The 14,748-nt window shown below is 40.2% G+C and overlaps 1 protein-coding gene across 1 annotated transcript in view; it reads right to left on the bottom strand.

Annotated features, from left to right (window-relative positions):
* Window positions 1-7,619, bottom strand: part of Ndufs4 (NADH:ubiquinone oxidoreductase subunit S4) — a 101,041-nt gene extending 93,422 nt beyond the window's left edge. Inside the window, exon 1 of the mRNA XM_028784400.1 lies at window positions 7,490-7,619. Within this exon, the coding sequence (XP_028640233.1) occupies window positions 7,490-7,587 (98 nt within the window). The 5' untranslated portion in view covers window positions 7,588-7,619. The remainder of the gene's footprint in view (window positions 1-7,489) is intronic.
* Between the last annotated feature and the right edge of the window lie 7,129 nt (window positions 7,620-14,748).

The following is a 14,748-nucleotide window of genomic DNA, read 5'->3' as shown; positions in this document are numbered from 1 at the left end:
GGGAGGGAGGGAGGGAGGGAGGGAGGGAGGGAAGGACCATAACCTCTGATAAGAACACTTAAACAAAACTTTAAGACACAGTTCAAACATGGGCAGTGGCAAAACAGAAAACATCTATTGTCATTTCTTTTGCATAGCTCTGACTAATTGCCTGAGAACAGGTTAAAAGGAGGAATTTTTGTTTTGATCCACAGCTTCAGAGTTATTAATCTAGTCATGTGGTCCCATGAGGTTGGGCAAAATATGTGGCAGGAAAACTGTTCATTCTTGGCACTCCAGGAAACAGAGAGGGGGCTGTACAGGGAGGGACCAAGTAAGGTACAGAGCCAAGTTCATATCCCAAATGACTAAGTTCTCATAAAGAGCACACCTCCTTCTTTGCACCATCTCCTCATTATGCATTAATAATATGAATCCATCTAAGGAGCCGTTCATCACGCCAGAGCCCTTACGTCCTAATCATCCAGTACCATCACTACCACAGATCCAACCCAACGACTGCTTCACTAACCACTGAGGCTTCTTAACCCAAGCAAGCTGATAAGGAAAAGTAACCATTACAACATCCTAAGGAGTACAAAGAGGCAGGAACACATCAAGAAATCTGGCCATTTTAACAGAATAATCAAGTTGAAGAAGTTAAGCCTAGTTACAGGAAAGGATGGCAAGTACACAGAGGAAAGACTTACTCTGTAGAGCACAAAGAGAAATAACACTTATCAATGAGTATAAAAGAACAGTGTGTGTGTTATGGTTTGAATATAAAGTGTCTCCCACACCCTTCATGTCTTGAGGGTTTGGTTTCCAGCTAATGGCACTATTTTGGAAAGTGCTGGTAACTTGGGAGGTAGGGTGTAGCTAGAAGAGGCAAATGCCCTCTGGGACTGGATCTAGCTAGGGCTCCTTCCTGCTTATGGGTCCTGCCTGCTATGAGGTGAGCAACACTGCTGGGCCACACCCTTCTGCTCCTGTGCTATTCTGCCTCATCACAGGTCTTTGGAAATAGAGGAAGCGCATCATGAACTGAAAGCACTCACCACAGTAAGCTTTTCCCCTTAGTATTTCTAGAGGGCACTTTGTCACAGTGAAGAAAACTGTTTGTAGAGTTACCAGAAACTCAGATCTTCAGCAGAAATTCCAGAGATTCTTACATTAAATATAGAGCTGACAAAACTAGAATAATTTTCTTCCAAGTTAAGTTATGACTCAAGTATGAATCTATAAACTATACTTTTAAAGTTAACCTACGAAGGCAGAAGCCACTCTTTTGATTAAAGACTAACACTTTTTCCACCACCCCAAAGTAATTATTACAAATTATTTTAAGTTTCATATTTTTAAAAGGTTCAATAAATACAATGTAGTATTATGAGGTGTATTTTATTTTTAAAAAACTTATGTATATTAAGGATATTAAAATGAATTTCAAACTATTAAAACAAAAGGCATAAATTTCATCCAAATATATTTAAGTACAGTGAAGAAATCCCTTGAAAAGAAGTGCTCTTTCCATTCAGAGTGGTGGTCCTCAAAAGACTCCAAACATCTGCATTTACTTTAAAGTTCATCAAGATGGAGTGACATTTTTAGGAGAAGCATATGGCTTGTTGAACAGTCATCTAGAACAGATCTTTTGTCAAGCAAGGACCTTTTACTTATGTATGAAGTGGCCAAATAAAGCAAAGGACATATTTTTGAGCCCTAGAAAACACAAAGAAATAACTCTTCACCTGGCTTTGTTAAGGACACAGCAACACATACTCCAAAAGCAATCATCAGACCAGTAATTTGGAGAACACTCCGCTGAAACAATTCTAGGAGATTAGTGAAACAAAGAACTCTAGAGAGGCAAGAAACTTTCTTAAGAATTATGTCCAGCCAAAGATCACCTCCCTAAAAAGCACATTTCCATTATAAAGGATAAGACACTTTCTTCTTAAAACTCTGGAGGGCAGAGTTCAACAGCTGTGCTATATTAAACCTAAGCCCTTCCAAAATGAAGAACAAGAGTCTCTAGAGAGGAGTAGCATGGCCTGCTTTCTCCAAAATTACCAACATGCCTTCTCTGCCTCTGACCAACGCCCCATTCTCACACCCACCTCTCATTAGTACATAAATGAATAATGTAAAAAATTGAAGCTTTTTGTTTGTGGAAATCTTTATTCCTCTCCAAAATAAAGCCATATTTTTGAAGTCTTTGAAGATAAAACTTACTACACTACTTAGAGGGGGAAAAAGGCAGGAATTTTCAGCCCTAGTTTCCTATTACAATCTCCAGAGATAAGCCTAAATCAAAATTGACTGAAGTAGTAATTGTGGCCAAAGTACCTGAACACCTCAGATGCGAGTAACAGGTGACTCTAAGGAAGAGCTGACATTTAAAAAACAAAACACTAAATTGCAAGGTAATCTTTTTTTTAAGTAAGTCTTATGAATGCAAGAAAGAAGAAAAGACTCCATTTGATTAAGTAATTCCAAATAACTTAAGGCTGCATTTACCTAGCAGAATTAACACAGAGAAAGAACTTGAAACAAGAATTATGAATTGTCCCCTTGTCCTAATAGAGTAGTTTATAAAACACAGAATAGTTTACAAAAATGTTCAAATATTTAGATGAAAGCAGCTGCCAACAAAACAAAACAAAACCCTGTGTCTACTGCATAATTCAGTCACAACAGATTCTTTTGGGCTCTTTAGACTAGGAAGCTAAAAGAGAAAAGCTGTAAGAACTCATGTATCAACAACAATATTCTTTTACCTTAAAAGAGTACAAGATTTTATTCTTTTTTCATATTTATTCATTTTTGTGTTTGTGTCTTGTGCTGGAGGTCAGAGGACAACTTGCAGGACTTGGTTCTCTCCTTTAACTACGTGGGTCCTGGGTACAGAACTCAGGTCACAGTAAGCAATCTGACCCACTGGCCCAAGGGCTTAATAACTAAATTTTAGCCATCATCATGGCTTCACTAAATCTCAGAATTTTACAGAAAATTCTAACAGGTTGGTATTTGGTATTCAAATATATATATATATATATATATATATATATATATATATATATATATATATAGAGAGAGAGAGAGAGAGAGAGAGAGAGAGAGAGAGAGAGAGAGAGAGTGTGTGTGTGTGTGTGTATATGTAAAAATGATGAAGGCAGGTTAGAACTGGTTGGGCGGGTGCAAGGCAAGAACCCAAAGTAAGTAATCCTTTCTCATTCAGAATCAGCACCTTAGTGTTCAGGCCCAAAAAGTCAGTTTGTATTTCTGCTAAATGAGCCCTCCAGCCCAGAGGCTACATGAGGATGTGATGGAAGCTTCAGTCCTGATAGGAATCCTTTCTAGTAAACAAATCTGAAGCTGGAAAATTTGAAATTGGTTATATTCATTTCCAATCTCAGCCATCCTTTAAATGGGCCTTAACTGTTGATGGAGGAAGGCTGTTAGAGTAGTGCTGGAGGTGCTGGAGGCCAGTGAGGACAGAGAGCAGAGCTCTGTTAAGGGCTATTAAGAGAAAGCTATTTTCTCCTTATCAGAATATGGGACTCAACCTCTGGTCTTCAGAGAAGACTCAACATTCTCATCTGCTTCAAGGCTAAAATTTTACACTATTGTCGCCACCTTAAAGAGTTAAAAAACCAGGGGCCCAGAGGTTAAAAGCATTTATTGCTTCTTCCAGAAGATCTGGGTTCAAGTCTCGGCACCTACATGGTAGCTCACAGCCATCTATAACATCAGATCCAGAGGTCCAAAGCACTCTTCTGACCTCCTCAGGTACCAGGTGAGCATGTCGTACACAGACATATATGCAGGCAAAACACACACACACAGCAAAATAAATGTTTTTTAAGTTAATACAGTTCAGCTGGTCAATTACATGTGGCCAAGAGACCACCTCTCAGGAAAGCTGGTTCATGTAGACCCATGCTAAGGAAGTGGGAGGAATAATTACTCCCTTAAGGAGATGGCAGATTTACTCTCCCCAGAAGCACTGCCTTCATGTAGCTTCTTAAGTACATCAGATAGCAAATCCAAGCCACTAACACCATGCTTATCTGCTTTTCCTTCTCTTTTTGTTTCAGACACTGACCAAAGCCTAGGCAAGCTACCTCCCTTCTTTATCCATGTGAATATTTACAAACAACATTGCTTTCTGTCTTCTATGCTCCCACTCCAAACAGCTGTCAGGATTTATAGCTAGCCTATAATGTTTTTCACTCAAATGCTAATAAAACTGTCCTTGATACAGGTTAATCAATGAAGAATTAAAAAAAAAACCCTTAAAAAAGATTCAAGAGCTCAGAAAACATAGCTGGCATACTCAATACTTTTTAAAAGCACAACATAACAACTGTTACCCAATGATAAGGAAAGTTTATAAGAAAAAATATGTTTTTAGGCAGGGTTCTGAGAATCCCTTAGAAGAGAAAGGAGGAGTGTAGGAGCCAGAGAGGTCAAGGACACCACAAGAAAAGTCACAGAATCAACTAGCCTGGGTTCATAGAAGTTCCTGAGCCTGAACTGACAATCAGGAAACCTGTATGGTCTGACCTAGGCCTTCTGCTTACATGTTATAGTTGTGTAGCTTGGTCTTCTTGTGGGATGACTAACAATGGGAGCAGGGGCTGGCTGGGACTCTTCTGACTGCTTTTGGGAGCATTTTCCTTCTACTGGGCTGCCTTATCCAGCCTGGATATAAGGGTTTGTGCTTAGTCTTATAACTTTTTATGCCACGTTTGGTTGATAAACCTGGGAAGCCAGCTCTTTTCTAAAGGAAAATGGAGGAGTGGAGAAGAAAGGAGTTGGGAAGGGGTTGGGAGGGGGTTGCAGTCAGGAAGTAATATATAAGAGAAGAATAAATAAATTTTAAAAATATGTTCAGAATACCACACTTATTATTAAGATATATGCATTGTATGCATTTTTCTTAAACGTATAAAAAGACACATCTGCACTCTCAGCGCCTGGGAGAGGGCGGCTAGAAGATCAGGAGTTCAAGAATAGATGACTAAGCATGCTTTTACCTTCTTCAGGCAAGGAAATGGAAGCCCACAGAACACAAGCTGCCAACGCTAGTCCTACCCAACATTCTCTCCTGTCAGGACACATGGCTGTGGTTTTACTTTTTCTTTCTTACATGCTGGTTTTTTCTTTACATTGACATTATAATTGAAGTCAAGTGTCAGTGTAGTAGGTAACTGCTTCCTGACCACTGACGCCGGTTCCCACTCCTCCACCTCCTTGCTCTCTCACCGCTTGCCTCACTAGTCTGGCTCTCCTCTATTTCTTTTAGGATTACAAAAAGATTTCTAAAAGCAATTGACATTTAAATTGCCCTGATGGGTTGGATTTCTTTCTATTCAGTCTTTACAAATCATTAATTTAAGCATATACTGTAAGAAGTTTCCATATACACACGGGAGGGGAAACATAATTGTCTCAAGCAAGATGCACATCATGAAATAAAAAAATAAAATGCGGTAGTATGAAGCCAAAATTATTTCCCCTGGGTTTTACCTTTTTTAACTATGAAACAGAGATGATCTTATATGATTTACATATGCTATTTTCAAATCTCTAATAACATATTTACAAGCAAAACCTGTTAAGTTTAGATGTGTAGTAATAGCTACCTGTTTATAAAATCCAGTATTATCTTAACATCAACTACCATAATTGTTGAGAAATACACTAATGGTCCCTTAGATTTGTTTTCAGTTCCAGTTCTATAATGAGCACATTAGTATTAAGATATATAAATTAATCTCCATAATCTGTAAGTGGAAAAGATCTAAACTAGATCACCACCATGTTAGACATAAAGTTATCACTGGAGTATTTTATCTTAGAGAACAATTTGATATTTCCCAAGTTCCTCACATGTAAAACACTTAATTACAAACTTATCTTTTACTTTCTAACAGTATTACAACATTTATCGTGTGTGTGTGTGTGTGTGTGTGTGTGTGTGTGTGTTCTGCTCTATGACTGCCTAAGAAAAGCCCCTCCCCCTCCAAGAGTGCTTTTTTGCAACTCTGGAGTGCTGGGATTAGACCTATGTGCCCAGGAAAGGTTTTATTAGGTGCTGGAGACTGAACCCAGTACCTCATGAATGCTAGGCACTCTCTGTACCAATTCAACTACATCCCCAGTCCCAGGAACCTTTTACAAATCTCCTGACTTCACCAAGGGCAACCTTTTCTTTCCCACAAAACAGCCACTACTTAAAAGTGCAACAAAAGTTGCCTCCAAAAGTTCTAACCAGCTCATTTTAGCTCTGTATCCCCTTTGGATTGAGCTTACCACTAATTTAACAAGCATTTTGATAGATTCTATTTTCTTTTTTCTTTCTTAAAGGTATTTAATGGTTTTGTTTGTTACAGTGTCTCTCTTAAGTAGCCCTGGCTGTCCTGGAACTCAGAGATCCAACTGCTTCTGGCTCTGCCTCCCTAGAGCTGGCATTAAAGGCTTGTGCTACTGTGCCTGACCTTTCCTTTTTTTCTTCCTAAGTACCACATTCTTTCACCTCTTACACAGTCTTCCCATCTTCACTGTAAACATGTAATGTAGCCTCCACAGCTCGCAGCTGTCAATACAAGGCTACTCTCTACAGGAACAAACTGCGAAACAAGTGATAAAGCATAACATCTCACAGATTAAAATGTGTGTATATGTAATATGTACTAATAAACTCAGGAAACCAGAGAATAGGTAAAGCAATGCTGCAGGAGGTGGGGGGGGCAGTCACCAGAAAAATGATTCAAGGTAACAAAGTAACAATCCCTCCACTATTGTAATGGGTTAGTAAAAACGTGGAGAAACCTTCTGGCACTAATCATTTAGAACTATCTTTCTGGAGGCTAGATCTGAGTTCCAGGCCACCTACGTCTATATCTCAAACAAACAAACGAAATAAATAAACAAAAATAAAAGCCACCTTGCTGTCTGAGGGCGTAGTTCCGTGGTGGAGCTCAAACCTGGGACGCACAGATAGAAAACAGGTACGGTATAACCTTCTGATGAATATTATTATCAGCCCTGAAGTCCTAAGAAGTTTTCCTCTTATGCAGAATGATGAATACAACAACCTTTCTGCTTAGAAGCTCAGTCGACATTAAGTAAAGCCAGAGAAAGAAAAGCAGGGATTTACCCTTCCAGGCTGGAATGGGGCAAACAGGTGACAATCGAAAGGGATGCAGGACCTTGGGAGAGAAATCGCCCAGACTCCTCCCCTTCTCAGGAGCCACGACCCTGATCACAGCTCCTCCGCACAGACCCTCACCCGCAGCTGCAGACCCAGGATTCCCGAGAACCCGAGGCCCCGCAGGCGACTTGCCAGAGACCAGAGTCCGTCCCTGCATCCCGAGGAAGGGTCAACGGAGGACGCGTTCCCAAGGCCGCCTCCGGGCCCCAGCCGGCCCAGCCTCCGCCAAAGTGGAGAGACCTGGGTAAACCTGAATGAATAGCTCGACAAGGCTGACAATTATGTTACCTGGATGGAACTCTACAGACGGAAACGGCAGCTGTAGCCACTGCCCTTCGCCTCAACAACGTCTGTCTCAGCGACACTGACATTGAGACCGCCGCCATCTTCCCGTAGGCAAACGCCAGGATGGGAGTACGGATCCCCGCTAGGGACTCACTTCCGTCGTTCTCAAAGCAATGCGGCCGCAATGAAATAATCATGTACTGTTTGTTTTCCTTTTGATAGTGAGGATCTAGAAAAGAGATAAAAGTTCTACTTTAAAGAAATAAACTTGAAAATGGATGAAAGGATTCAATGAACGCAAATGTTGTCTATTGTTAGTAAAGTTGGTCATTTACACTGAGGCTGAGAAGCCCAAAAGAAAACTCTTCAAAAATGTAAACACCTGTAACTCATAATTTTTCAAAGAACTCAGAATATCTGAGGCTGAGCCCACTGGAAGAGCCGGAGGGCTCCTTGAGTCTTTGAGAAATTAAAGTAGTACTTTCCCAAAGTGTTGCCAGATTCTGTTTGCAAGCCTTCAGAACAGGCTGCACTCAGTTTGATGGTCTGTAGTTATAATAATCATATTTTCCACACTAAAAATCTGGCCTCGCCAAAGATTTAAAAAAAAAAAAAAAGAGGGAAGAAAGACCATATGGATTTACATGAAATCTAGCGGGTGGGGGTGGGGTGGGGATGTGGCTCAGTAGAGTGTAGAGTGCTTGCCTAGCATACAGGTAGCCAAAAGTCTGATAATCTGCTCCTGCAAGCCTTTGATTTCTGGTAAACCTTGGGTTTCAGGCTGAGGGTCGATGACGGAAGGTTGTCACTGAAAATACCAAACAAAAATCTCGCCCCCCAGCCCCCACCCGGAAAAGGGGCGGAACCGTCCTGATTAAGCTTCCTGTTTCAATCATCCCTTGCATTTGTCACCCATCCCATTCCAAAGACCATTAAAAGTAACAATAACCAAAGATTATAAACAATAACCAGGTTTAACTGCCAAGAGCCCTATCTGATCTTACCTGGCTACTTAGTACTTCAGCAAACTTTTTCTTTTTCTTTCTTCCAAGTCTGGAGCATCGAATCCAGAACAAGTGTGCAGTTTATAACTGAACTACATTTCTAGCCTCTTTGTCTCTTGTAAGAGACAGGATTTCCCGATGTTATCCAGGCTAGACTTCAAGTTACAATCCTCTTCCTTCAGCCTCCAGAGTATTAATATACCTTTACATCCACTAATGTTTTCAATGTCGTTTCTCAAAATGATACCCAGACATTGATGAGAGAGAACATTAGTTTTGCAAGAGCTTAACAGATCGCCTGGAAAAAAAAAGTTTTTATATTGATAAAGCGTTGACCTGGGTATTTATAATACCTGTGATGATACTTTTAAAATGTATTGATTTACGTGTGTATGCGTGCAAAGGTACACCACGGCACTTGCGGAGGTCAGAGAACGACCTTCAGCAGTCAGTTTTCTCATTCCAACTAACATCATAAGCTTGGTGGCAAGTACTTTACCACTGAGCTGTCTAGCCGAGTTTCTTAGGGTGGTCCTTAGTTACTCTTTTTGCCTCAGTCTTTCAAATATATTCAGAATCTGAGTATGTTCTCTGCCTCTCCTAGCCCTACTCTGATCCAAACCACCGTCCTCTTTCGGAGGGACGTTTGTGTTTGCCCAATGTGCTTCAGCACAACAATCAAAGCTATGGGGTCAGAAGGCACACAGTCCCTTCTTTTCTACTAAACACCCCAAGCTGAGCTAGAAAGCTCAGCAGAAAAACCAGACACCTTATTATAATACTTTAAGACCAATGTAGGGGCAAAGAGGTATCCCAGTGGTATTACATTTGCTTACCATGGAGATGCTCCTGGGTTTAGTTCCAACAGGAGGGGAAAAAAGACTTCTGACTTCACTCCTTACTCTGTTCCCCTTCAGTTGCTATACTCTAAACCCAATAGACATTTCCAAAATATATCAGGCACGCTTGTCTGAACGACTTTACCTTGGACATTCTCTAGGCCCAGGATGCTTTTCTAACATCTGGAATACTCTCCTCCCATTGATCTCATCTTTCCCTTGCCCCTGCTCTCTGTCTCTGTTCTTCTTCCTACAATTTTGCTCACATGTCACCTTCATTGGAAGGCTCCTTCTAACTTCCAACTTCAATCCCACCCTAGAAATTTCTATGTGAATTTCCAGGCTTCTTTTTCTTCTGCTTTTTTTTTTCCCCTGACATGTGAAACTAGCAAAAGTCCTTCGAGAAATAAGATTGATTTCATTTTTTATGATTTATTTATTTTTATTTTATGTGCATTGATGTTTTGCCTGCATGTATGTCTGCATGAGGGTTCTAGGTCCCTTGTAACTGGGCTTGCAGACAGTTGTGATCTGTCGTGTGGGTGCTGGGAATTGAATGCAAGACTCAAAGAGCAGCTCAAATTCTCAACTGCTGAGCCATCTTTCCAGCCCCTAAAATCAATTTTCTAGTGGCTTCTTACCTCTGGGAATCATTTATTTTTTAAATTCTGCAATAAATAATGATGAAATAAAGATTTTATTTTTACGTACAGTAATTACCAAGCTATATAATTTTATTCTCACTTTTACCTAAAGGTATACCATGGTCTATTCTGGATTATCAAATCCTGACTGCCAACTTATATAACAATGATTTATGAATCTTTCCAATGGATTATCATTGCTTTGGGGGCAAAGAGAAAATACCCAATCTGTTCAAAACAGTCTATTTCCTGTCTTCTTCTCCAGCCCCCTTTCACTACACTCACCGGAAATTTTTCTGTCTTATGCCCCAGTCTTCCATAGGCTGTTGCCCACTGGAGAACTCTTTCTTGCCAATTCCTTCATTATCCCCTAGGCCTCCAGATCCTAGCTAATATTTTATACCATTGTGTAAGGTGGCAACTACATCTCAGACTCTTCCCACCTCCCCTCTTCCTTGTTGATGGAACCTAACACCTACAAAATGAGACCAAAACTGCCGTATACTTGCTTTCCCTGAAGAGATCTTGCAGCTAGCACATTACTATACTCAGAATAAATGGAATCTGAAATCCCTTATGAGAAAGAAAGGCTTCTTGGGGCAGGGGAGAAGGAGCAACAAGGGAGATGGAGAAGGAGAAGGTGGGAGAGGAAGAGGAGGAGGAAGAGGAAGAGGAGGAAGAAGAGGAGGAGGAAGAGAAGATATAACAATGCCCCTTATCCATCTTTTGCTGGTCATTATATAAGGACATAATGTCCAGAGTTGTGGCATCTTCTGAACAAGAAGGGACCAATGGTAGCCAACAAGACAGAAAGGAAGAACACACAAAAAGAAAGAGTCTATGCCTTTAATGACATCATTGATCCAGCTTTGAACCAACCCCAAACAAAATATGTCCACACTTTGTGTGACATCAGATAACAAATAGCTTAATTATTACACCACTGTTTATTAGGCATGCTATGTCTAAAAACATGCTAGAAACATCTAATGCTCTTGTTTCTAGTGCTCTGATTTCTGTGACCACATCAAATCTTTGTGTAGACATCCTTAAGATGGTATCTTTCTCCTTCCTAGTGTCTCCTTTGCATAATTTTTAATTCAATGTAGTTTTCTTTCTTTAGAATGCAAAGTCAGTTATCCAAGGAAAGGACCATAGCTGTTTCTGCTGGTTATCTTCCCAACATATAGCCTAGTTCAGTGTCCCAGTCACTGCTCTCCCTCTTCTGACAGAGTCTTGATACGTAGCCCAGCCTGGATTCAAATTCATCCTCCTCCTACTTAGGCCTCCTGAGTGTTACAAGTACAGGCATGTTGCTTCATTTGGCCTAATACTTCATACATAGTGCATAGTAAAACACATATAGAAAGCTGAGTGTGTTGGTGCGTGCCTTTAATCCACCTAGTACTTGAGAACCAGAGGCTGACAGATCTCTGTAAATTCCAGGTCAGCCAGGACTACACAACAGTGTCCAACAAAACAATACAAAAGCAAAAACAACCTAAAGAGAGAAAGGAAAGGAAAACTACTTATAACTTTAAAAATACAAAATGCAAGAAAATAGTTCTTCTCTTATTTTGTTGTTCAGAAAAGGTTTGCATAAGTTACACTTACTATGATTATTCTTTCTGGTCTATAGATCTTTCTCGTTTCTAAAACACTACCCTTGAACCAGTGATACTTTCTGGAAACCTGGTGAATACAACAGATAAGGCCTTCCTGTGGCTGGAAAGAGATCTGAAAGCAGAAATCTACTTCTTATTAAGCTTTCATAAAAAAAATTAATAGCAACCACTTTCATTTTCTTATTTCTTACATTTTAGGTACTGGATATAAACTGGATAATGGAGCAGAAATAGTTTGCTGTGTGCAGGTTTTGGAGTTGTTATTGTTGTTGTTGTTTTAAGTGTAATTTCATCAAAACTATAGATTATGTTAGTAGGCTTAATAGAATGTCTCAAAGCACATTGCATTTTATTGTTTAAAATAGAAGCATTAAGATAGAAATTGATTTTACTTCTTGCTTGCATTTCATGCATGGTGGCCAAAAGAAACATTTATCTTAGTGTTTCTGATGGCATGAGAAATTTACAGTGGATCTAAAGTTGTCTGTTTTCAATTTTTCTCCTTGCACATGGGTCTTTAATAAAGCATCCAGAAAAAAATAAATTAAAACCAGATATTTCTATCAGAAGTTTCACACAAAATCACCAGAGGCATGGCAAAACTCCATCCTCATTTACTGGCTAGAAACTAATTTTTTAAATCACAGCTTATATTTTTATTGCTAATTTAATTGAAAACCCTTGAATTAATACAGTATCATCTTATAAAATTATCATGACCTCTGGCAGGGCTTTTGAGACCTTGGCAACCAATGAAACAATTTCCATGTGTAGTTAAGAACTGTTTCTTGAAATCAGTTTTGGGAAATGAGTGCAAATGATCAAAGTCCCTATGAACTCAGAGAATTTTCCTACATAAATTTAATCACATGCCCCATTCACACTCGTGAATTCTTCTCCTAAGGTTTCAACTGTTTCTATGTCCTTCTCAAGCCTAACGTGTAGAAATCAAACCAATTGTGTCCTTTCTTTTTCTCTAACCCACTAGCAAATCTCTTTCTCCTCTACATGTTCTCTGTCTTGGAAAATACTACTACCCTTCTTACAGTAGAAGACGTCATCAACTACAAAATGCATCACTATGTTCTGATCTAATAAAAAAAAAGAAGAAGAAGAAGAAATCCAGCAGTCACTTCATGACAAGACCAACTGTGCATCTTGCAAAGGTAACAGGTGGGGAAAACACACCTCAGTTCCATAACAATATATTTTTTCCTTTTGTCCTTGGTACTAGAACTTGTACATTTACCAACCACTGGGATGAAGGCTTTATTTTGTTTTCTTTTTAGTTGAAATAAATTTTTACTAGGTAGCCTATGACCTTCTGCCTCAGGCTCCCTGAGCATTCTTTTAATTAATAGCAATAACAATATTATCAAAGTCTAGACAATGAAATACAAGGAAAAGGTGAAATGCCAACTTCATTTTAGTTTTGATATTTAGGACTGTGTGTGTGTGTGTGTGTGTGTGTGTGTGTGTGAGAGAGAGAGAGAGAGAGAGAGAGAGAGAGAGAGAGAGAGAGAGAATGAGTACCCATGATGCATATACCATTGTGCATGTATACAGATCAAAGGACAACTTTGATAGTCATTCTCTTTTTCACCACGTGAGTTTGAGGGATTGAGCTCAGGTCACAAAGTGAAGGACCAAGCACTTTTAGCCGCTGGGCTGTCTTGTTTGCCTCCTGTAGCCCAGGCTGGCCTGAAGTTCCCCATGTATCTGAAGATGATCTTGAACTTTTCATCTTCCTGCTTTCACATCCTTAGCTCTGGGATGACAGGTGTGTGCCACCATGTCTGATTTCATGTGATGCGGGGGGGGGGGGGGTGTGTGTGTCAATCCCACCCAGGTGATCAAGCATGCTAGGCAGCTGATCATCCCCATGCTAGGAAGCTAGACATCCCCAGGCCTTAAACACGTAGAGCAGCCATATTTCTTTTCCTCATTCTCCTCTTTTCTGCTCTGCTGTGTACACGTAAATATAAAAACTCTAATCTTAAAGACAAGATCTATTCAGTATGATGAAAGAATGGTAGTCCACACCCTCCAACACTTGTTTTAACACAGGAGACCCATCAACCCACTGATACCCACACTTCCTGCACCTTCTTGGTTATACTCACCGCTCCCTTGCCTCTCTGGTATTGTCTCATATAGCAAGATCACCACTTCTAATAAATCCACCCGTGTCTCTATTCTCCACCAAAGCCATGCAGCTGAGCAGAGCTGGAGAAAAGTCCTCGAACTCCCATGATTTGTCAGGATCAGAGAGAATGGAAGCCAGAGCCACAGCTCCAACTGGGGACATGAGACAGTCCACGGCATGCTCTGTAGAGATCTCCACTCAGATGAATCTCAGATTTTTTTTTTAAGATTAAATTTTTAATATTCTAATTATGGGTCTCTTAGGGTTTTGTAAAGAGGCAACTCTTATAAAGGACAACATTTGATTGGGGCTGGCTTACAGGTTTAGAGGTTCAGTCCATGATCATCAAGGCAGGAAGCATGGCAGTGTCCAGGCAGTCATGGCGCTGGAGAAGGAGCCAAGAGTTCCACATCTTGTCCGAAGGCAAATAGGAGGAGACTGTCTCCCATGCAACTAGGATTGGACTCTCATTGCCCACCCCCACAGTGACACACGTTCTCCAACAAGACCACACGTCCTAATATTGCCACTCCCTGGGCCAAGCATATTTAAACCACCACAACGGGTAGGTTGGGGGGGGGCGAGGGCGGTATGTGCACATGAATACAAGTGCCCACAGAAGTCAGTAGTGTGGAATCCCTCTGGAGTTGGGGTTATAGGTAGTTGTAAGCCACCTGATGTGAATGCTGAGATCTGAACTCAGGTCCTCAGTGAGAGCAGTATGTGCTTTTAACAACCGAGCCACTTCTTCAGCCTGAATCTGGGATTCTTGTCTTTGGCCAGAAAAGAATTTCAGAACAAGCTATTATGAAGCAGATACTTCATGCTAAACTTACTAAGTAGGATAGTTTAATACAGATATAAACGCTGGTATGAATAAAAAGTGAGGTGCTGAGGGTGAAGACAGTATCCACATAGTTAAGTGTCATAGATATAGATATATAGATATATAGATATATAGATATATAGATATATATTATACATATACACACACAATTTTAATG

Source organism: Grammomys surdaster, unplaced genomic scaffold (assembly GCF_004785775.1).
Source record: "Grammomys surdaster isolate TR1022 unplaced genomic scaffold, NIH_TR_1.0 99, whole genome shotgun sequence".
In the NCBI taxonomy this organism is placed as follows: domain Eukaryota; kingdom Metazoa; phylum Chordata; class Mammalia; order Rodentia; family Muridae; genus Grammomys; species Grammomys surdaster.
The sequence above is the reverse complement of the archived record's forward strand: the minus strand, read 5'-3'. Positions and strand labels throughout refer to the sequence as shown.